The sequence below is a fragment of the Polyodon spathula genome, chromosome 7, assembly GCF_017654505.1.
Source record: "Polyodon spathula isolate WHYD16114869_AA chromosome 7, ASM1765450v1, whole genome shotgun sequence".
Classification (NCBI taxonomy): Eukaryota; Metazoa; Chordata; class Actinopteri; order Acipenseriformes; family Polyodontidae; genus Polyodon; species Polyodon spathula.
Window position 1 is genome coordinate 32,244,034 of NC_054540.1, and position 24,634 is coordinate 32,268,667.

The 24,634-nt window shown below is 40.7% G+C and overlaps 1 protein-coding gene across 1 annotated transcript; it reads left to right on the forward strand.

The window, feature by feature from the left end:
• The first annotated feature begins 546 nt into the window (after positions 1 to 546).
• Positions 547 to 24,605, forward strand: wash1 (WAS protein family homolog 1). The gene is made up of 11 exons (XM_041253937.1): positions 547 to 674; positions 10,303 to 10,453; positions 11,110 to 11,164; positions 12,659 to 12,810; positions 17,804 to 17,940; positions 19,662 to 19,794; positions 20,377 to 20,581; positions 21,122 to 21,286; positions 22,141 to 22,371; positions 22,907 to 22,975; positions 23,731 to 24,605. The coding sequence occupies exons 2-11, from the start codon at positions 10,304 to 10,306 to the stop codon at positions 23,886 to 23,888; spliced, it is 1,455 nt and encodes a 484-aa protein (XP_041109871.1). The 5' UTR covers positions 547 to 674; position 10,303; the 3' UTR covers positions 23,889 to 24,605.
• Positions 24,606 to 24,634: the final 29 nt, after the last annotated feature.

A 24,634-nucleotide genomic window follows, 5' to 3' on the forward strand; every position in this document is an offset into this window, starting at 1 on the left:
GTGTCAGTATGTGTCTGTATCATGCATCAGCTTCCCCCGCCAACAGCTTTGAAATAGATGAATACCATTTATCTTTGGTACAAACAAAAGGTGACTGAAATCGTGGGACAAACTGTAAACCGTGACGATCCAGAGGAAAGTGGAACATTTGTTTTGTGATATAAAGTGGGTAAAAAAAAATACCAATAGCATCCACAAAGGGATGAGAGGTCAACTAGTGATAAGATAGCTGGGGCTTATAGGAGGTAAGGGAATTGGTCTTGAAGGTTAGGTTATTATCACTCCTCCAAACAGCAATGGTCTTGAAAGGTGTATGTTCAGGAATAGAAAAACGATAAAAAGCAGAGCTGTTATGTGTATCAGGCTTTCTTTCCCCTGTGGGTTGATGTGAATCATGGGTGGTGTTTTGTTTGTCCCATGGATGAGCACAGGAATATCAAAGTCTGTTCACAAGCTATTAAAACAACCTGTCTCATTTCACACTCAGTTCTCATCCCATGTCCCGAGAGGAGACATTGCCTGCCTGAGTGGGGGGAGAGCGGTTCAATACTGCACGGCAGGCGCTAAGACCACGCGGAATCTGCAGAAACTGGTTGTCAATTTAACCAAAACACAGCGCAGAGTTGGAGGAAGGGGAAGTCAAATAACGCGACTACATACCAATAGACCGAAAGGTAAGGAAGGAGTAGGTTATTAAACAATAGCATTTATATTTTAAAACAGATAGCGTTTACAAGCGACATGGTGTAAAAACATTAGACTAACGGGCCTGGAAGATGTATCTAAGCCTGGGAATTTCCAAAGATGAGAGTACGAGCTGGGGATGGCCCTAGCACAGGGCGAAAGGGGTTGCTCGATTGAGTTAAGACAGCGAAATGGGAGGGAGAAGGATAAGCATTTATACGTTTCTATAAATGTGTTCTGGTGGTTAGTTTTTTTGTTTTTCCTGACGTTATGCTGCCGTCTGTAACTAAAATGTTAGAAGACCTCTCATTTGCAATTTAATGCGTGTCTGTTATTTGCGTAATACGCAGAGGAGCATGTACGTATTACATATTATGTTTTCACTGGCATTAATATTATAAATTTAGATAGATGTATGTACACGTAAGCTACTACGTTTCCACTTGCATGAATATTACATAATTTGTTTAATGATTGTGTATGGTGGCTTTGAGGGTTACAGTATGTTTAAAAGTGTTACACTTGAACTTTGAATACTACTCACATGACAGTCACCTGCTATCACTTCCTAAGTTTAACGCTTGGTTACCCAAGTGCGCACTTGTACACTGACTACAGCATCACCAGCGATTCACCGATTTTTTTTTTTTTTCTATTTCTATGTTAATTTGACGACTCTTCAGTTATTGGTGTAGGCGTCGAATCGGCTTTCCCAGCCTTCGCAAACCCGGTCCTCGGGGAGAACACGGTGTCTTCGGGTTTCTCAGTTGCTTAATAAAACCCTTGTTAATTGAACAAATAATTTGCTTAATTTGAGCGTTTTAATTGATCTTGCCTCCTAAAACGTTGCAGATTAAGTTAACTTGAAATATCTCCCGCCACCGTCCCAAGCACATCTTTAAAAAAAAAAAAAAGCAATTTGTTCGACAGGTTTTATAATAATTTATTAAACCTTTTGTTTTTCTGTTTCAGTAGCCAACTAGGAAATTACATACAAGTACATTTAAGTAGAACTTAAAACGTAAAATATGTAAAACTCCAAAAGACAAATGCGTGAATCAACCTGTGAAGTGCAGCAATGAACTTCCTCAAAGAAGGTCTTTGATTCCCAACACATTAAGTAAATTGCATTGCAATAAAAATACAGGTGTTACAATCCCAGTTTTAGATTCACAAATTACTATAAAGAAAATAAAAAAGGTTTTCATAAACTAATGCTGACAGTGTACTAAATCGTTTCACAGGGTATTCAGTCAAGTACTTAAGTTCGTTATAATGTTTAGTTAAGCTCTTACATTCTTAGGCAACCAAACCGATATGTTGTTCCAGGTCTGCCGATAGTAGTGACTTATTTCAATCACTGAAACAAATCAAATACATTGTCAGGTTTATACAGCAGTTAGCGCATTTCCAGTTGCACATGATATACACACACATAATACCAGTATGACCAGAGAAAGGAAGGCCAGACATACAGATGGTGAAGTCACACTCCTGTTATGCAGTTCTCCATAGACTGTATGGAAATATTTTCACCTGTAATACTTGCCATGAAAGTAAAATGCAGCAGTCCTCGAAAATTAATGTTCATAATTATTTGTAGTGAAGTTGCATTTTGTGATTTCACTACAGTACAGCCTCTCGCTGAAGTCAAGGTGTGAAATATTTACTGGAGCTCAGCTCCAGCTGAATTTAAGCCACGTCAAATGTAAATGAAAACAGAATGTTTTTAATGCATTCATTGTGTTGTATTTCATTCATTTGCATGTTGTGTCAAAGGACATAAATATGGTCCACTGCATGGCACTAATCCTTTAGATATTCCTAGCTTGTGCATCTCCATAACTACAATATAGTCTGAAGACACTGTGTAATTAATTTGGTTAGAGATGGCATTTCATTTCAACACAATTCACTCAGAATAATTATGTCGTGCTCTCAAAGGAAATGATAATTAGAATGTTTGAGAGTAGGAGGACGGAAGTAGCAAAGTTTATGCCATTAATAAATATCAAATAATTTTCACATATATTACCTGCTGAATCCTTCATCTGAGGGCTTCCAGGGGTGCAAGTCTAGAAATGGAATTAATTCTGGCATAATTTCCCTCTACCTCCCTCCGTCGGAATTGAAAGGTTGTGATAACAGAAATGAGATTACCTTTGGGCATCCTAGTGTGTGACTCATTTCAAAGAAGAACTGCAGTCCACAGGGGAGTTTAATACAATGCTTTGTTTTACTGTAGTGCAGTGTGGAAATTTGCAGCCACAACCGCTAAATCAACCACTAATATCTCAAACCCTTTGAGATGCCAACTTCATATTTACAGTGCTGTGGGAAAATATAATGGCAAAATATAATGGCGCTCTGCTCTTTGACCTGTGACTTAAGGTGGCAGCCATATTGGGATTGTGTGACTGTTTGGTTAAGGACCTAACTGTTTTCTGGCATCCTCTGGATTGTAGTTGGCTTCCCTTAGTACCAGTGTTTTACTTTGTTTTAACCTAAAGATAAAGACCTGTGGCTTTCTTACAGTGTCTTCACAGTTCTTACACAGCGGTATATTTATTATGGTCTCGAAAAAGCTGTATAACAGGAGGTGTTCCATTACAAGTGGTGTCCAGTGAAAATGAATCCCTTCACTACCTTATTTTTTTTTACCTTGGGTCATGTCAATGATGCAGGTCTTTTTTGTCTGTCCTTGTTACTTAAGTTTACAAACTATTCGATCTGATACGGATGACATCCCCCTCATGTTCTAGTTTGTGTTGTGCTCCGCTGTCAAGATTTACACACAATAATTAACACATTTCACCAGAGCCATGAGGGTTATTGCATGTGTAATTGGAAGCCAGTCATGAAAAGGAATATTTAGGTCCCAGTTAAAACAAAACCCTGACAAGCAGCCCACTGTGCATTCTAACAGAGCCCGGGCCAGGGAAAGAGCTGCTACTGTATGTTTCTATAGGAATCCTGAGCACATCAGAATCTCAAAGCTGCTGCTCCCTGGGGAAGCAATCACTGCTACACTTGAGAGAACGCCCTACAGCATGCAGTAAAGAAACTTGCCTGATCAATTTGTAATGAGATTTCTGGATGATGCAAATTCCTGCTGCAGTCTTGAGTGTGTAGGCAGAAGTGGGGATTGCCGAGTGCAGCAACTGCAACTACTCAGTACTTGGTGAGGCTGTGGCTACAGCTTGGTAAAATGAATGATGCTCTGTTTCCATCTGGCACTGCAACCAAATTTTAAATGAGTCTCATTTGTTTCTATTGGCAGCAGAGACGATCCACTTTGCACTGGAACTCGTTCTGGCCCAGTTAGGATTGGGACTCAATTCCTAATGCAGAGTTAGCTAGAGAAAAACAAAGCATGTTAAAATACTATCTGGGTGGGGCTCCCGAGTGGAGTGCAGGATGCACCCTATAGCCCAGTGAGCTGAGCCTAAAAAATAACTGGATATGCCAAATTGGGAGAAAATAGTCAAATAATTGCCAATTTACAAAATTTATTTAAAAAAAAAAATAGTAATAAAGTACTATCAGGGCAATGTTGGCATTAATTGAAGGAATTTGGAATTTGTTGTGACACAGTAGGCAGTAGCTGGCCTTTGTCTAATATAAACCTATGGAAATGGATTCATGTCAGAATTTGGTACAATTTGATACATGCCCAGTCTCTCTTTGGGTTGAAAACTGGTCATGCCCATCAGAATTTAGTATGCCGAGCCTCAGAAATACAGGGTATGGTTCTAATGCCAGAGAGTCATTTATGAATTCTCTTCTGTTGCTTTTAACCTGCACTGTTATGCTGTGTAGTAACCACTGTTTGAGCACATTTTAAATGGGTCTCTGTGGTGCAATGCAAACTGCTCAGTTCTGTTGCATTGAGCACAATTGAGGCCTCCCTTACTACTACAGTATCTTGATCTTCACATTGCCCTACAGAGCCACTGTACAGCGGGGATCTCATCATGCATTGCTAGTAATTCAGCTATACTGCTAGCACGGTTTTAAGTGCCTGTCAATGGCACACCAATTACAGCTGGTACAAGCGCCGGAGCACTTACTGTACTGAGCAAACTTCTCTTAGCACTGCGGTTTTAAAAGCCGACTCCACTTACTCTATCCCGGCTCTTTGGAAGAAACTCCAGAATAATGCATGAAGAGGTCCGGGATTATCTGCTGTATCCAAACTCCTGCCCAGGTAATGAGAACTACTCCAGTAGTTCATTGACTCACAGTGTCCTTAATAATTGATTTTAAAATACTGTTGCAAGCTTTTTATTTTCGATCTGGTGTCTGGAAACGCACCCCCACATGTCCTCTGCTCTGTTTACCTTCCTGGATCCTGCCTGCAGATTGTAGGGGCTGTCAGCTGTATTGTACAGAGCACCATGCCAATCATCATCTGATCATCTATCACCGTTCTGCATATACTGCGGTCCCACAGAAAAGGCTTAAAGAATTTTGTATATCAAACGCGGAATGAGATTCACATGGCTAATGCTCAGTTTACACAGCTACATCCATCACAGTTGCCTTTTTCATAGCTGCCATATTCATTTTAAAGGATCCTTTAATAGGCCCCAATGGAGGACACAAATGCTGCTCTAAATCACAGTAACACAGAGAGATGTGCTGAGCTCTTAACACATGCACAGGCTTACTGGGGCCTCATAAAGGGTTAAATACTGTATTGACTTCTGAGAGCAGCATGTCTCCCGTGGGCGGCTCTACATTATTTTAATCCTACAGCAGTTTGAAATTATTTTAATATATCTTTATAATCAGGGTGATACATTAAATACCATTGAGGTGCAAGGCAGTGGCCAGATTTGCAAGGTTTTACATCAGGCAGTGGAAAATTTGCTTTACTTTTTTTTCCCATATGGTGTTTCATTTCAAAACTTTTCCAAAGCTAGTGTGCTTGGTAGGTGCAGGCTTGTGCTTTTGTTGATTACTTCACTTTAAATAAATAAATAAGTAAATAATGCTCCTGGGTTACTCTACAGCTATTGCCAAAGGCTTTGCATAACCCTATAGAATTAACAAGTTGTGCTTCATTTGGATAAATGAAATCAGCTGAATAATGTGACGTTAACATATTGTATTACATAACTCTTTGTAGTTTTCCATATACTTAACGAAAAACAAATTGACAAATTGAAAAATATGACAAATATGATTTTGAAATCTAACATGAAATACTGTACTATAGCTGTACATACAGTACTGGTTGAATTATGTTCCCCAGTCCTCCCCTATCCTAGTTAATGATGTACAGTATGCTATACATTTGGCTTCTGTGTTCATTCAATGCTAAGTAATTGACAGTCAGGTTTGATTCTTTTAAAAAGCAGGTCACATTATTGATCTTTATTTATAATTTTTTTTTAATGGTTATGTTTCAGTCCTCCACAGACAGCCTCAATACCCAGGTATCCATGATAGTACTGTGTGTGACCTCTGCAGTAACATTGTGTGTCAGCTCCTCCGCATCTCCAGGCTTCTGAGGGCAGACCTGGTGTATGGAAGCTGAATGGTGCACAGCATGATGGTTCTACAGCTGAACTGTCATTGAAAACATTATTGAGTACAGTTGGCCAAAAATAACTGGATGTGTTTGTTTCTCAACACCTTCAACCACATGCTGTAGACAGTGTGATTCTGAAGAGGAAACTTTCCGAGCCTGTGTTGACTCATGTTGTTTTGAATGACCCAGGAGACCAGTTAGTTTGGGATAAGGCAGTGTGGGGGTGTAATAGACTATTAACATAGAAATAAAATGATAATTGCATTGAGGGGATCAACAGTTGCATTGCATATTTTATGAATTTTCACCAGCAATTTTATCTAATCAAGCATTAGAAAATACCTACAGGTACAGTGCTTGCTCCAGAAAACCTCATGCCTGTTCAAATTGACATTATGAGGACTCAGTTTACAGTATACGGTATTAGATGTAGGCTGAAATACTGTAATACTAGTAAGTGGGGTTTAATGAATCTGTTGCTTCATGAAGATCATAGCCTGTTTACTTGTCTGTCCACACTGCCCTGACTACCCTGTCATTTGCCTAGAATGATATGCTGTTTCCTCTCCTGCTCCAGTTTCTGTTGAAGCTGCAGGTACTGTACTGTGTGTGCAACAAATTAAATTGAGTATTCCTGAGTCCTTCCAGGGAGCTCTCCCCTTTCATTTGAGTAAACACTTCTTAAAGAACTTTTAAATGATGGATTCAGTCTGTGGTAGGCTAATAAGTGTGTTTTTATACACTGATGGAATTCACTGACACTTAATTACAAATCACAAATGCCAATACGCTGAAAATTGTATTCATTATATGAAGTACTGGAAGTTTGAAATGGTGGCTTGTCAGTCAATACCAATTATATTCTACTTCATGCAGAGATGGAGACGCTGTCAGGCACCCTCTTTAAAGACCATGCTTTAAAATGCTAGTAATATTGGGAGTTGGGTGGTGCAGTGGCTTAATGCAATACTGCTGTTTCAAATCCAGCTTCTTGGTCACAAAGAATGTTTACATTGTATTGTGTGATAGAGCAGGGGTCAGGAGAGCTTCATCCCCTTCCCCTCACACTCAATCCTGACCTGAACACCCCATCCATTCTCACGACAGTGGGGTGTGTTTCTGATGTGGAGCACGCCCGGGTCAGCTCAGAAAGACACTTGCTCGACTTGTTTCTCTGCTTTTATTGTTCACGTGGATAACGATCTGCCGAGGCATTTTTAGATATCCAGGGAACTGCAAACTCAATTGCCATGTTAAGGACTTTTTTTCCAAGCTGTTGAGTATCAGGATGTGGGGCTATGCAGTGTCACCTGTCCATCTGTGCACAGTGCATGCCACACATATTTTGACATCTTGTCGTGCTGTACATTGGCTTGCGAAAGTATTGACCCCCCTTGGCATTTTTCCTATTTTGTTGCCTTACAACCTGGAATTAAAATTGAAAATGTAAAATTTCATGTAATGGACAGACACAAAATAGTCCAAATTGGTGACGTGAAATGAAAAAAATAACTTGTTTAAAAAAATTCTAAAAAATAAATAACGGAAAAGTGGTGCGTGCATATGTATTCACCCCCTTTGCTATTAAGCCTCTAAATAAGATCTGATGCAACCAATTACCTTCAGAAGTCACATAATTAGTTAAATAAAGTCCACCTGTGTGCAATCTAAGTGTCACATGATCTGTCACATGATCTCAGTATATATACACCTGTTCTGAAAGGCCCCAGAGTCTGCAACACCATTAAGCAAGGGGCACCACCAAGCAAGCGACACCATGAAGACCAAGAAGCTCTCCAAACAGGTCAGGGACAAAGTTGTGGAGAAGTACAGATCAGGGTTGGGTTATAAAAAAAAAATCAGAAAATTTGAACATCCCACGGAGCACCATTAAAGCCATTATTAAAAAATGGAAAGAATATGGCACCACAACAAACCTGGCAAGAGAGGGCCGCCCACCAAAACTCACGGACCAGGCAAGGAGGGCATTAATCAAAGAGGCAACAAAGAGACCAATGATAACCCTGAAGGAACTGCAAAGCTCCACAGCGGAGATTGGAGTATCTGTCCATAGGACCACTTTAAGCTGTACACTCCACAGAGCTGGACTTACGGAAGAGTGACCAGAAAAAAGCCATTGCTTAAAGAAAAAAATAAGCAAACACGTTTGGTGTTCGCCAAAAGGCATGTGGGAGACTCCCCAAACATATGGAAAAAGGTAATCTGGTCAGATGAGACTAAAATTGAGCTTTTTGGCCATCAAGGAAAACGCTATGTCTGGCGCAAACCCAACACCTCTCATCACCCCAAGAACACCATCCCCACAGTGAAGCATGGTGGTGGCAGCATCATGCTGTGGGGATGTTTTTCATTGGCAGGGACTGGGAAACTGGTCAGAATTGAAGGAATGATGGATGGCTCTAAATACAGGGAAATTCTTGATGGAAACCTGTTTCAGTCTTCCAGAGATTTGAGACTGGGGCGGAGGTTCACCTTCCAGCAGGACAGTGACCCTAAGCATACTGCTAAAGCAACACTCGAGTGGTTTAAGGGGAAACATTTAAATGTTTTGGAATGGCCTCGTCAAAGCCCAGACCTCAATCCAATTGAGAATCTGTGGTATGACTTAAAGATTGCTGTACACCAGCGGAACCCATCCAACTTGAAGGAGCTGGAGCAGTTTTGCCTTGAAGAATGGACAAAAATCCCAGTGGCTAGATGTGCCAAACTTATAGATACATACCCCAAGAGACTTGCAGCTGTAATTGCTGCAAAAGGTGGCTGTACAAAGTATTGACTTTGGGGGGGTGAATACTTATGCACGCTCAAGTTTTCTGTTTTTTTGTCTTATTTCTTGTTTTTTTCACAATAAAAAATATTTTGCATCTTCAAAGTCGTAGGCATGTTGTGTAAATCAAATGATACAAACCCCCCAAAAAAATCCATTTTAATTCCAGGTTGTAAGGCAACAAAATAGGAAAAATGCCAAGGGGAGTCAATACTTTCGCAAGCCACTGTACGTGCTGTGGGTACAATTCATGTTCGTCTACTTTTTCTATGATCCCAGCAGCTCTAATCTAGTATTGACAATACAGCAGGGGCAGGAATATGTAGCATATACATGTCAGTCCAGTGGTCCAAGTATATCTTTGTATAAAGCAGGGCTTCAGAATGGTGTATGCTGAAGGATTTGGTTGTGAGGCAAAGATTATATTTGCATATGTGTGTTCTAATGTAAGTAACTCAAATATATCGGATTTACAGTTTTTTTTTATTCTTAGCTGTAAACAAGTTCCTGTGATGATTTTGTTTGTGTTCTGCTTTAAAAGGTCTCGTGCCTTTGATAAAGAAATGCCCGTCTTTGTGACTGCACATGATGATAAAAAAAAAAAAAAAAAAAGATTCTGCAGTGATATTCAATCCCTCCCCTATCAAATGATATGTAAAGTATGGTAGCCTAGTAAGTCAAATACATTTTTTGTCTTGTTGGCCTGATCACAGGCCCAGAATAACACTTCAGTATGACTCACGTGTATTGCAGTATCCAATTCCATCGTGTGTGTATTCTACACACAATTTTTTAGGGTAACTTACATTACTAATGCTGACTAAGTTTTTTTTATAACATAAAATAAAAACAGAATGCACTTTGCCCAGAATTTAACAAAAATATGTAATATATTTAATACAGAAAAAGATCACTCAAAACGAGAGGCATATTTTACATTTTTGCAGTAAATAAATGTAAAATTTGTTTTTAAAAGTGCTGATATCCACTTTACAACCCACAATGCTCACACAGGCTTTCTCTTGCGCCCCTGCCCCCCACAATAATGCTAACACAGGTTTTCTCTGAACCAGGACTGGCCCACCCTGGCTTAGTGCCCCGAAGATTTTGGACATTCTGCTTCCTTGGTATAGCAAGATCCTTTTTGCATCCGTATAGACCAGCGGCCCATTCATGTGCCTGTAGCACATGCCTAGCTCTGTTCGTTGAGGATGTTGCACATTGTTCTGCTCTTGTATTTTCAGCAGAGGCAGGAATGTGCGCCTGTCAGTTTCACCCTGTTCTTTCTTTGCAGAATGAGTCCGAAGCGCTTCCTGGAGGGGCAGGTGTACTCCGTGCCTCTGATCCAGCCAGACCTGCGGCGGGAGGAGGCCATTCACCAGATAGCCGACGCCCTCCAGTACCTGGAGACAATCTCCTGTGACATCTTTGCCAGGTACAGCGCTGTAAACTGACTCTTGCTCGCACCTTTTATTACAGAATGTTGTTTCAATATACAGTTAAGCAGTTGTTGTTTTGGTTTTTTTTTAAGGTTTCTGATGTACCTACTAAATGCATTCTGTATGTGGTGTACAGGGGTTGCTGTCCTGACTGACATCACCAGGACTTAATTATTTTGCTTTAACATTTAGAATGGATCACTGTGCAGGGTACAAGCATGGGAATAAGTAACATAACATGTTGATTAATTCCTCGTTTTAGTTTAATAAGACCCGCCTGAGCTTGTTATCTATACACACTGGCTAATCAAGCTCATAGAAAAACCTGGAATGGATAAAACTGCTGAGCAATAGGAGTCTTATTTTCTTCGCTGCAGTATATGTTATTGATCCTCCATTGGCTGTAGAGCCTGGGCCCTGCTAGGGTTAAATCCTGGAGCTGCTCAGAATTCCTGTCGCTGATTTGAGGCAATGACACTTGACTGTCTCCACTTAGACACACAGCACCGTAATTATGCTTTCAGAGGAAAATAGAAATGGATGAGAAATTGTCTGGAATTTAATTATAGGAAATGCGCTTTCTTCCAGGGGCACTGTTAATATGAATATAAAAGAAAAGCTATGTGGTGATCAATGTTTAACTGATCATGGCTCCCCTGCAGGTGTGTATGGATAACCAGGATAAACAGCTGCTTCAGGAGGTGCTGGCTGGGATTGGTACTCATGAGTGGAGCTGTGGGTGGAAGTGCTGTAGCTCAGGATTGTTCTGTAGAGGCTGGGCTGGGCTGAGCCAGGGCTGGCACAGCAGCTCTGCTGGGAACAATCTAACCTGTATCCAGACCAACACCCCAGTATTTCAGGGGTGCTGTGCTTCGTTACACATGTATCCAGATTGTAAACCTAGGTCATGCCTGTTTGCTCCCTCTATGGTCATAGAAGACCCCTTGGTACTTGTAGCAGAAGAGCCGCAATGTGTCTGAGTGGCAGGGGATGTGTGTTCTGTGTGGTGCAGGAATGTGCTGCTTCCTGTCCACCTCCAGTGATTGAGCAGGGATGCTACGGTATTAAACCCAGTGTGAATCTGACCTGGATAAATTCCTCATACATCATTCCTTTTTAAGTGTTCTCAGTAGCCTCTAATTTTAATTACATTATTGACACCTTGAGTGATATTCTTTATTTGAGGGTGGGGGGGGTTAGTTGATGCAGAGATGGAAAAGACTCCTGTTCCATAGCAGTTTAATCAATTCCAGGTTTTACTTCAAGCTTGATCACCCACAGTGTGTATAGGTAACAAGCTCAGGTATGTCTTGTTAAACTCCGAGTGAAACCAGAAATGGAGGCTTATTTCCATCCCTGTGATGGTTGATTTCATCTGCTTTAGTACAGAATTTCATGTTGGCTTGTGTACAGGGACGTTAATCCTCATTTGGATGTGAAGCTTTTAAAAAGCATTTGGGTAAGTTTCCATGGAGACAAATGAGGTTAGCACATGAGTGAAGCTGGTTGCTGAGAGACAGGGAGATGACTCTCTCTGGTGGAAGATCTGAAAGGATTGGTGGATCTTTTGGCCACGCTGTTGCTTCTAGAGCTAAATGCACACATACGTGTGTACATTGGTGATGATTTTAAATCATAGCCGTGCACATTGATGAAGTGTTTATAATTGTGTGTTTATAATTTCTTCAGTTCATTTTTTGGTACTTCTTATAAAGCTTATGGGTGTATTTTATAGTCAAGTGTTTAAAGTTATGGTTAAAAAATGAGATACAGCAAATGCTTCACTGTGCCAGTAAATTAGAAAAGTTCTGAAAGAGTAATGAATAGTTTGAGTGTGTCCATTAAATATGGATGAAAACCAAGTTCAGAACAGGATGAGATTTGAAAGCTACCTCAGATTATCCTGTTTTCTAATAGCATTTTGTGAACCGGTGACTTCACAGTGAGACATTATTGAAAGTGACACCTGCTTAATTCAGGGGAAGTTCCATTTTCCTCAGAACTGTGCTTTTTATACATGCAGGATAAATTAGAATCAGGGTGAAGAGACTTGGTCGACTGAAATTGCATTGCATTTAAGTCAGGGCACCAGTGTCCCTACACCTGCTCTCCTTATTAATGTTCATGAAAGAGGAGATGCAGCCTTACTTTGAATTTAATGTAGTGTAAATTTTAAATAAGTGGCAATAAATATTTGACACGCCAATACAGGGATGGAAACAAGACTCTCCTTGCTAAGACACACTGAGAGGCTGCAGGATTACTCCTCCATCTTCTCCGGTGCTGCAGACCCCAGCTCTCAGAAGCGCCCTCGCTACAAGGTGCAGGGGAAGCACAGGCCTCTGGATGAGCAGGCATTGCAGGTACACAAAACACATCGGCAGGTCTGGCCTGGTCTGTGCTGTGCAGAAAAAGGAGCACATGTAGTCAACAAGTCGCTATTCTTTTTTTCTTTCTTTTTTTAAACTGTCATTAATTTCAAGGAATTCAGTTACTGAAATATTGTTTTCATTTTCCATGTCCCTTATGGTATGGTATGGTACCTGTAGTCAATTTATCACACAAGCTTTGTTAAATAACAATGTAATTAACTAAACACTAAGTACGAAGCAGCCAGGACTTTCTGTCTGGTCTGTGCTGTGCAGAAAAAGGAGCACATGTAGTTATACACCATTTTCCATGTCCCTTATGGTATGGTATGGTACCTTATGGTATTTTTGCAGTTTTCCCATGGTTACACTATGCATTTAGCATAGTTTACCCTGTTTCATATGTTTTACCACTCTGTTCTTTGCAATGCTTTCACTGTGCTTTTATCACACTTTGCTATGCTTTCACTATGGGAATCTTTTTTATAAGGGGTATTGTGGTATAGGTTTCTCTGAACCAAGTCCATCTTTCAGGTCCTAACATAGGGGATGAGGGAGGTGCTGCTGTAGGTGGCACAGTGAGTCACCAGTCTGGGTTTGAATCTGGCTCAGTTTAGCCCCAGTGGATGCTGGTGTAATCCACAGTTCATCTGTCTCTGCCTGAAAATCGACTCCCTCAGTCATCTGATTGGAAACTGGCTAATTACCCCCTGAAGTAACCCCTGCCCCCTGATGTTTGCTTCTGAAGAAGTAAAAGGAGCACTTGTGCTCACTGATACAATTCAAGCAGCCGTGATGTAATACCCGCTCAGTTGATGGGGAGAGTGTACGGAATGCATTCAAACTTCACAATCATTCAGACTTCACATTCATTCAGGCATCAGAATCCATTCTGAACAAACTTCTCTTAACCCAGTCCAAAAACAGAACATGCAGTGAGAATGCAGGGATTACTGTCTGGTACTGTCATCTGGTGTTGACTTTGTGTACTGCATGCTGAGCTGTTAAATACTTCAGATTCTAGTTGAAGGGCTGCTGATTTAACTGAATACTTTTGTGTTGATTTTAACACTTTTGTTACTTACTAGACTTGTTTATCTATGTTAACCATTACAAAAGGGTAATTACCCCTATTTAAAACAAACCACTTTATGCAAAGATTTTTTTAAAGTTAAAATTAGGGCTTCTGTTTTTCGGGTTTTATTAATTTATATTTTTCGGTGCTTATTTTTAGCTATTTTCGAATGTTATGTAAATCGTTTTATTTGTTGGGGCTTTCGTTTTTGATATACTGTGTGACAGTAGTGTTTCCGATTACTTTTCAAAATGCTTGAGCATTTTTATTTCTGTCAAAATATGTATAGTAGTAACTCGACAGTACTTGCCATCTTAAACTATACCTTCTTTCCTTTGCTGTTTTCAGCAACGAAATCCCTATGGTCATGGGCACATTCTTCTGGGGTTTTTGTGTGTAGGCATTTTTGTACATTTCGCCACAATTCTATTTTAAGTTCTCCATATCTTAACTGTAATACAGCTTTAAATCCCGCTAACAAACCTCCATCCTGATTGTAATCTCATTTTAAATATCAAAGCGGAGTCTCCAATAGGAATGTACTGGCACTCAGTAGTTGGGGTGGGTTGAAAGTATTCAGAACTAATCAATGGTAGATGCAAGTCAGGAAGGCGGGACATTGACAAGCAGCAAAATGTGATTTACTGAAATTGAAGAAGGAATCTATGAAAAAGACCTAGGAGTTTTTGTTGACTCAGAAATGTCTTCATCTAGACAATGTGGGGAAGCTATAAAAAAAGGCCAACAAGATACTCAGATATATTGTGAAAAGTGTTGAATTTAAATCAAAGGAAGTAATGTTAAAACTGTACAATGCATTAGTAAGACCTCATCTTGAGTACTGTGTTCAGTTCTGGTCATGTCGCTACAAAAAGGATATTGCTACTCTAGAACAAGTGCAAAGAATTATTCTGGGTTTAAAAAGCATGTCCTATGCAGACAGGCTAAAAGAATTGAATCTGTTCAGTCTTGAACAAAGAAGACTACGCGGCAACCTGATTTAAGCATTCAAAATTCTAAAAGGTATTGACAATGTCGACCCAAGGGATTTTTGCAACTTGAAAAAGAAACAAGGACCAGGGGTCACAAATGGAGATTAGACAAAGGGGCATTCAAAACAGAAAATAGTAGGCACTTTTTTACACAGAGCATTGTGAGGATCTGGAACCAACTCCCCAACTGTTTTTGGAAGCTGACACCCTGGGATCCTTCAAGATGCTGCATGATAAGATTCTGGGATCAATAACCTACTAACAACGAAAACGAGCAAGGTAGGCCGAATGGCCTCCTCTCGTTTGTAAACTTTCTTATGTTCTTATGTATTTATTATTTTTGTAGTAGGTTTTATTTTTTAATGGGAAAAGGGTCAAGTCAACGTGAATTGTTTAACCATTTCCACAGTTTTTCCTGTGTTTTCCAGTGTTTATTGGCTGTCCACTGATTTCATTTTTTTGTATCTGGGGTGTTTTATTGGTTAAAACCAAAAATCTGAAGCCTGAATTATAATATTTTAAATAGCAGTGATAGCCATTTTATAGGGTGATCTTGAGAGCTGGTAACAGAGCTTAAAAATGTGTGAATTTGTCACAATAGGTACTATACGCAGTTAAAGGAAGCTCTGTTTGCAAGCCTTACTTTCAGGAAGTCTGTTACTGTTCCACTCCCTCAGTCATTTTACCTCAGCATTGTCATTAGAGGAAGAAGCTGGTTGGTTTAGTAATAGCAAAAACATCTTTAGATTACTTCTAATTGAGTAACGTGTCAAGATTTGTGACGTCTTTTCGGAAATCGTGTTTTCATGCCACATTTTTTCATTTGTCAGTTTTTCGTTAAGTATATGGAAAACTGCACAGCGGTATGTAATTCAACATGTTAACGTAGCATTATTCAGCAGGTTTCATTCGACTTTATGAAGCAAAATTAGATAAGTATATAGGGTGATGCAATACTGTACCATAGCTGTACATCAAACAAGGATCTTTTGAAGTGCTTGTTATGTGTCCGCAGCTCAAAGGGAGAATCAAATGAGTTTTGCTTCTGCCCTTACTCACTGAAGGCCAGCTGCCCTCCTAGATTTCCAGCTGCTTCTCTCAATAAAGACTCCCAGCTGCCCCAGGCTCATCCATATTGCAGGAGGAGGGAGGCAGGACCCGCATGAAAAAGTGCCCTGGTAAATAATGAATGAAAAACAAAGTGGAAGTTGCTGAGCCTGCAACAGTGCAAGAGTGTGGGAGCGTGTACCCTTGCTCTGCAGAGTGTGTAGATGGAGATGCACTCTGACAGCCCATCTTTTATTGATGAGGCCACTCTGTACGCCCTGGAAAGAGGGCGCTGTTGTTTTTAACATCAGGAGCAGCGTGCCTACATCTGTAGAGCGAGTTACTGCAAGGTGTGCAAGCTTCTCTTGCCATTCAGAAACTTGAGGGTAAATCTGCATTTCCAATAAAGTTTATTCAACCCAGTGTAAAGTGCTTGCTGTATATTGAGAATGTTTAATTGTTATTTCCATCCAGTCGTACATTTTAAGCCCTCAGCTCCAGGATTTACAGTAAACAGCACACTTTCTCCATGAATTCAATCCTTTCTAACATAGAAACAGGAAAAGAACATCACTAACCAGCATCTAGAAAATAAACAGGCAGTGAGTCTGTTATTAAGGCTTCTTGCTATAATATGCCTTCATAATTCTCATAGCTTAGGAACATCAGCCTTTTCTGTGTATAAATACCTTTTTGTCGTATTTGAAAAAACACAATGCCTGACAGTGTGACCCTTGATGTGATGCACAGTGCATCCTTACTGACGCAGGATGCACACGTTGCTGTTGAGTTAAGCACATAGGACTGGTGATGACACAGGGACATGCAGGACAAGGAGCACTCTGTAATGATTGCTGTGGAAACAGTTGCCCTACAAATGAGACACAGCTGGCCGCCTGCATAGCTTATCTGTTTTATAAGTACAGGCTATGCAAATGTTTGCGTAATGAATGAGGGCACACAGCTTTGCAGAACAGTGGGGTATTCCATATCGACTGTACACCCTGTTGAGTTTTATTGATTACTTGTAAAGCAGCTTTAGTTATTTAATTTTTCTTGCAGTACACAATTCCTACAGTGGGCGTACGTGGTGTGTGACGAACTTTGAGGAGAGTCTACTTCTAATGACACTTGCTACGTACAATCTTTAAAACCATATTCTGTGTATTTCAGTCCCAAAATAATAATAATACACTAAACAAGACACGCACAAACACAACACGGTCACAAGTCCAGAGTGAGTGCTGTTAGTGAAAGTGGTGATTTACAGGTTTATTTGTGTACAATGGTGAAGTGTAGTCCAGGTTTGTTTGCTGGCGGTTTAGCTACAGCTCCCAAAGGTTATCCTTCTATAATGACAAATAACAGTATAAGTAGACACAGGCAAAACAACACACTTTTTTTTTTGTATTTTTTTTAATAAACAGAGTTCGTCCTTATAGGTCTTTCTGTAACCATACCCAAGGACAGATTGCTTGGCCACATCCCCTGATAAACCTTCAGTCACACCCCCTTCGGTAGCGAGTGCAATCACGTATATCATTCAATCCATCACTAACACATCACCTACCACATTAAAGAGATGACTTTTGGTATTGTAACCCCGCCAACTTTCTGGATGGCCGACTTCCAATTGACCCTGGAATGAACAGTCAAACCTTCCAGGCCGGGGCACACTGTTCCTGTTATACAGTGCCCTCACAGGTTGAGATGGAGATTGTTGACTCGGATTCATTCACTGTCTGTCACAGGTCATTATTTATTTGCATACAGTTGATGGTAGGTCATGGTGATTAACTTATGTTTCTAACAATGCTGCCCCTTGAATATGAATCTGAATCCTGGCCTGTGTCGTCGCCCCCCCCCCTCCCAGGAGAAGCTGATGTACTTCCCTGTGTGTGCAAACACTAAGAGGCGCTCGGAGGATGAGACAGAGGAAGGATTGGGAGGCCTGCCCAGAAACATAAGTTCGGTCAGCTCCCTGCTTCTCTTCAACACCACAGAGAACCTGTGAGTAAAATACAATGAGCTATGTTGTGCTTTTGGTCTTGTACCTCTATTACAATGCGATGCATCATTTAAAGAAAGAGTCGCGATTCATTGATACGCAGTGAATCCTCACACCCCTAATCAACGCTGATTCCCAGCAGATCAGAGCAGTACACGATTTTTGGTGTGATTCTTTTAACCCATTTCACCTGTGGATTTGTTGAAAAGTGTGGATTCTTCAAATTCTGTCTAATTGGATAAAAGTTAATTTAAGTCCATCAATTAACTTAAACTCCAAGTATTGAATCCAAGCCTTGGGTCTCATGGAAGAGATCCAGGCAGTAACCGTGGAGGGGAAATGTTTTCTTAACCAGTTTAGTGCAGATTTTAGCAGGGTTCCACCCTGAACTCGGCCTCAAGAAGATGAAATAAAAGTAGTTTTAAACATGCAATATATTTTTGAACCAGTGCATAAAAAAGTATTCTGATAAACATCCCAGACAATAGGTACTGTGTTGAATACAAGGAGATCTATCCAATACTAAAGTACATGTACTTCATAACAAAAAGTTAGTTACTCTGTAAATATATATTCTCTGTATATAGGTTTTCAAGCACCAAAAAAAGTATTATTTTAAGTAAAATGCAGTGATATTTACTTATGTAATTGGATTGTACACATGAGGTTAATGAGTGTTTTAAAGACACCAAACAAGAGAATTGTTGACAAGTTCCTTTTTAAAGCAGTATTGCTAATCTGCTCATCTTAATGTAGATTTGTTTAGTAAATCATACATGACATAATGTTCAGTGTTTAAGATATTAAGCTACATTAAATTAATTGGACCATTAGAAGATGGTTCAGTTCATGTTGTTATTTGAAATTCAAATTCCAGTCAGTATGTTTCCAAAGCTGTTAGCTTCCTCAGAATTTGCAGTGCTGTAGTTTGTCAGTAAACCTCATTTAAGAGGATTCAGAGCAGATCATTTCACAGCCCGTAGCAGAGGGGCTGTGACTCCCATTAAATGAGCTTGCTAATCTTGTCTCCGCAGTGCTAATGGCCTCATTTTAATACTAATATTTCACCCTGTGGTTTTTGGTTGTCTTCCTTTTCAGTTAATTTAAATTAAGAGGTTGCTAAATGCATTTCAACTCTCTTGGTTTTTAGTTTGTTCTGTTTGATGCTGAGCCGGTGAATTTGTTTTTGCATTTACCGTGTGTAGCTGATTTTCGGTCTTGGTTTCCAGCCTAATCCAGTACGCAATGCTCCTAATCCTTTTCTCTGCATGGCTGCTCTGCCTCACAATACCTCTGCTCTAACCACTAGACCACAGTGCCTCCCTCCCAGTCCCTCAGTTGTAACCACTAGACCACACTGCCTCCCACCCAGTCCCTCAGTTCTAACCACTAGACCACACTGCCTCCCTCCCAGTCCCTCAGTTCTAACCACTAGACCACACTGCCTCCCTCCCTCCCAGTCCTTCTGCTAACCCTAACCCTAACCCTAACTTCTAGAACACACTGCGTCCAAGTCTATAAACCCTTATCTCTTGACTGTACTACACTGCATGCCAGTCCCGCAGTGTGCTCACACTGTCTCTTAGCCCTCCGCTGTTATCAGTAGGTCACAATGCCCACCCCAGCTCTGAGCTGCGCCTAGCCTCTCACCCTGTCCTTTCCCTCTGAGCACTGGGCTACACTGCCTGCAGTCACCACCTCAGGCCTGTCTCTGTTTCACCAGCTATAAGAAGTATGTGTTCCTGGACCCGCTGGCAGGGGCCGTGACAAAGACACAGAACACCCTGGAGACAGAGAAGGAGAAGCCATTCGACGCACCGCTGTCCATGACGAAGAGAGAGCAGCTGGAGAGACAGGTACCGAAACTGAGGAGCATCCAAACATTCTGTAACACTCTGGGCTAATTGGGTCTTCAGAATAATTACAAAAATGTATGCAGGGATGGAAATAAGACTCCCAGTGCATCAGTTTGATCCATTCCTGTTTTTACTATGACTTTAATAAGACAAACCTGAGTTTGTTACCTATGCAGCTATTGACTCAAAGAAACTACAAAGTGATATCGCCAAAGTCTACTGGAAGCCATTAGTAGTACAGTATTTCATGCTAGATTTCGAAATATCACATTTTTAAGTTTTTCAGTATTTCGTTAATTATATGGGAAAACTACAAAGTGGTGTATAATTCAATATGTTAACTTTGTTAAAAGACTAAACATTGAAACCTTATATGCACATACTCATTTTAGTTTGTATTTTATAGTATTTATATTTTAATTATTCATTTATTTTACATTTGACATGCAGTGACATATCAAGGTACAGTGACAAGAACCCGTGAAGCAGCAGTTTTGTATGTTGTGGGTAAAAAAGGATGCAGAATAAGACGTGTCTCTACACAGCTGATTTCAAGCTGCTTTTCCCCCTCGCTTCTTTCAGACGGCAGAGAATTACTTCTACGTGCCGGACCTGGGCCAGGTGCCAGAGATCGATGTGCCCTCCTACCTCCCCGACCTGCCTGGCATCGCGGATGATTTAAGCTACAGCGCTGACCTGGGGCCTGGCATTGCGCCCTCCGGAGCTGCCAGCAGCATCCCAGAGCTGCCCTCCTTTGGGGCCGAGGCAGGGGAGCTCAGTGGCCCAGGTACTGGACTGGGAGGGGAGCGGAGCTCCCTCACCGATCGCATTGGCCTGTACTGCTTGGAAACCGTGTGTTTCATTCTAATTACACCCAATGAAAAATACATCCAGAGCCCCCTTTGCAGCTTACAAATAAAACTTAATGGTGCAACAAATAGGCAGAACTGTTTGGATCAACACAAGGGATGTCAAACGGTTGATTAACAGCTTGTGGTGGCTGCCCTGCTATTTATTGTGGAAATATTTTTTTTCTTTCTCGTGATACCTTTGTCACAATACTTTTAACATTTATAATATATTTAGCCTTTATTCTATTTTTTTAATTTATTTTTAGCTTTTATAAAATACTGTACACCATGTACACCAATATATTAAAACAGTTTTTGTATTTTATTTTATTAGAACGAGCTACAGCATGTGTAGATGTGGAAATCTCTTTTTTTCGGAGATAGATGACATCTGAATGTTATTGCTTGATTCTGAACAGAAGGATGAAAGTTAATGTGTGTTTTGTTACATTTTTTAATTTTTTTTTTTCTTCCAGATGTTCATTTCAGGGAAGCAGCCCCACCCCCTCCTCCACCTCCTCCTCCTCCTCCTCCTCCTCCTCCTCCTGAAGCCCCCCTCCCTATCGCAGGGACCCCCCTGGGAGTCCCCCCAGCCCCTCCTCCGCCTCCCCCTATCCCCAACACTCAGCCCTCCACAGCAGGTACGTGTCTCCAGTGCAGTGAGAGATCAGCTTGGGTACAAGGATGGCTCAGAGATGCATTCATTATCTTTCCAGTATTTAAAGTCTCAGCATTTAACATCCTTCCCTAATTAGACTAATAAATAAATAATTAGTTTATTACCAAACATATTGATACCCTCTGTTAATTTTTATGATTTTTGGTTTCTCTCAGGTGCATTCAGTAAATTGATTTTGCTTTAATGTTTAAACACAAGGTTCTTGGTCCACAGACTACTGTCTCTCTCCAGCTCTGAATCCTGTTGAGCATTGTTTGATCAGGTTGAAGAGAGTAAAAAAAGAAAAGAATTTTAAGTATTGAGTTGAAATTGTGCCGAGAAGTCTGATCTGAAACGAGTCTGTTGTGGCAAAAGATAATCCCCAAGACCGTACATGCTATGACAAGCTGTCTAAGAGCTACTGTGTATTATATACAATGTAGAGCTGCACAAATTATTTGATTATTCTGATAAGCTCTCCACAGGTGAGTTATTGGTGTTTATCAGGCTAATTTACCATTCCAAACAAAACGATTGAAGAAACATCTACTTGGATTTGTGTGGATTGCTGTTCTCATCAGTGTAAGAAAAGCAGCAATCATCAGAAATTCGAGCAGCTGTTTCTTCAGTTTGGAATGGTAAATTAGCCCAATCAACACCAGTGACCTTCGCCTGATTGCCAGCTTCTGATTTCTTTGGATAGATTAATACGAATAATCAAATAGTTGGTTTGTGCAGCGCTAAAGTATTTCATATTTTTTGCAAAATAACCAGAATAGGATTTTTTTTAAATATGCAAACTGGTTTACTTCCTGATTTTTATTCTAAACAATAAAGAGTGTGAGGAGGCCCTGATTGACCCTGTGCTGCTGGCTTACCAGTTCCCCATGCTCTTCCCCACCCCCCCAGCTCCAGTGAGGGGCACACCATCGGAGGTGCTCAAGCCATCGGACGGTAGGGCCAGCCTCCTGGAGTCGATCCGCGAGGCCGGCGGGATTGGCAAGGCCAAACTGCGCGACGTCAAAGAGAGGAAGAAGGAGAAGAAGAAGCAGAAGGAGCAGGAGCAAGGTAGGGCAAAGTGCAAGTGGACACTGCACACTGGAGCACAGTCCAGCACATACCAGTCTGACCCTGAACAGTGCATGGAGGGGTGTTGCTTCAGTGTAGTCAATAGGAACCTGGCTGGAAATGAAGGAATCACAAGTGAGTACCACTGTGATTAAGTGTCTGAGCTGAATCACACACTTCCTCAATCTGAAAATTGACAGTAATATTTGTGACTGAAATTTGAAAGCTACTGAGATGAGAGTGTTGATTTTCTGATGCAATTATTATTTTAACAATTAATTAACCGCTTTTTTATTATCTCTTTAATTGCTGTTTTCAAAATCTTCTTGATTAGATTGTTTTTAATGTAATGGTCTAATTGTTGGCAGTTTTGTGTGTGATATACTTTGAGATCCTAATACAGATGTATTTTATTGTAAATGTTTTTGCTTTGTGTTGTGCAGTTTTTAGATGCTTTTTGTATGAAAGGCACTGTATAAATTAAATGCGAGCTCCTCTCATTCTGAACACGAGGGTTTGTCTTCTTGCGTTTCAGTGACATCCACAGTGAGCAGCGGGAACATGATGTCTGATCTCTTCAATAAGCTGGCCTTGAGGAGGAAAGGTAAAGTGCTGTTTGCTTTGTTTTCAGAATATAGGAGGTGCTCCGTGCCAAGAGGGCATAACTCTCATGATACCCCCTCCCCCACTCTCCCTTAAAGTGATTGCAGATATCCAAATAACTCTATAAACCCTATTCAGTCTGCACATCCATTAGCTACATACTAAAATGTGCAGTTTTGAAAGATACACATGTGCTTTCATTCTAAAACCTGATCTCTGGTGCTACTTTAGGTTAAAGGAAGTTTTCAGTTTCTATGCCTTGTTCTTGGGTTTTCTTCTTGAACTTCTACTTCCTGGGTCATTTCACCTCAGCAGTGTCTTCTGGGTGAAAGCATGTTACTGGCTGAAAGCTTTTCAGTCAATAGAGGGAAGCAGCTGATTGGCTATTGACCGTAAAGAAGTCATTGACTGGGTGGGGGCCATTTCATCCACTGGTGACTCAGGAAGTACAAGACAGTCTAAAAGCATGGCTTGCAAACAGTTTTCTGTAACCTAGTGTAGCACTAGCTAGTGTTTGCTATAACATTGTGTTAATTTATAAATTGTGCTAAAATTTCAATAAAGAAAAATGTTTTACCGATATGCCATGTTTAAAAAAAAAAATAGGATTAGATTGTGCTAAATTGATGTGATTTTGTGTGTAAATTAGACTAAATTGTGTGTGTAAATGTGGTGAGATTTGACGTGTAAATTATGATTTCCTGTTTAAATTGAAATGAGTGTGTGATGTAAACCTGTGCGATTTCCTCTATGAAGGGATCTCTGGGAAGGGTCCGGTGACGGGGGAGGGAGGGGGAGACGCCCCGGCCAGTTCCGGCAGTGCCTTCGCCAGGATGTCCGACGCCATTCCGCCCCTCCCCGCGCCACAGCAGCCAAACACAGGGGAGGAGGACGAGGGGGACTGGGAGGCATAGCCACAGCGGCAAGGACTGCACATTCCCACAGACTAGCCTGCTACCAGTGGGGCAACAGAACCGGGACTAGCAGTGCACAAACAGTAACCGCAATGAGTGCTCAAGCCATGAGCAAACTGACAACGCAGCTCAGTATAAAGGTCTATTTCAAAATAAAAGACCCTGATTTCCCCTAAACAGCAGCCTCCAAGGGCGTTTTTTAAACATTTCCATTAAATTATCTAAACTCCTGATCACTTCTGTCTAGTGACAAACCTCAACAATACTAACCGCCCTAATTTATTGTGCTCAGAAAATTAATGACCCTTTTTATTACAGCTCTATCCGTAAGCTTATTTCCAGTATCTCTTTTTTAATGTTTCACTAGTGTCTGTTCTGTATCTATGTAGAGCCATGTGGATTTCGGCTTGTGGTTCTCATACTGGAAAAACAGCTGCGGTAACTTTATTTTCAGCAGCACAGAAACTTTATTTTCAGCAGCACAGAAACAATGACCCTCTTCTACCCGTATTAAGTCATTGAGCATGTGCTGCTCTCAAACTGGAGTATTAGTTTGTGTGTGTGTAGTTGTTGTCTGATACTCATGACTTAATTTCCAGGCCGTGTTCTGCACACCTGTGAGCTCAACACAGCACAGTATGGTCTGCAAACTCACCCAGATCAAACCAGTCTTGATCATTACAAAATTATGGACAGAAATAAAATAATTAAAAAGAACACAAGTCTTTGTTCTGTGTGTGTGTTAA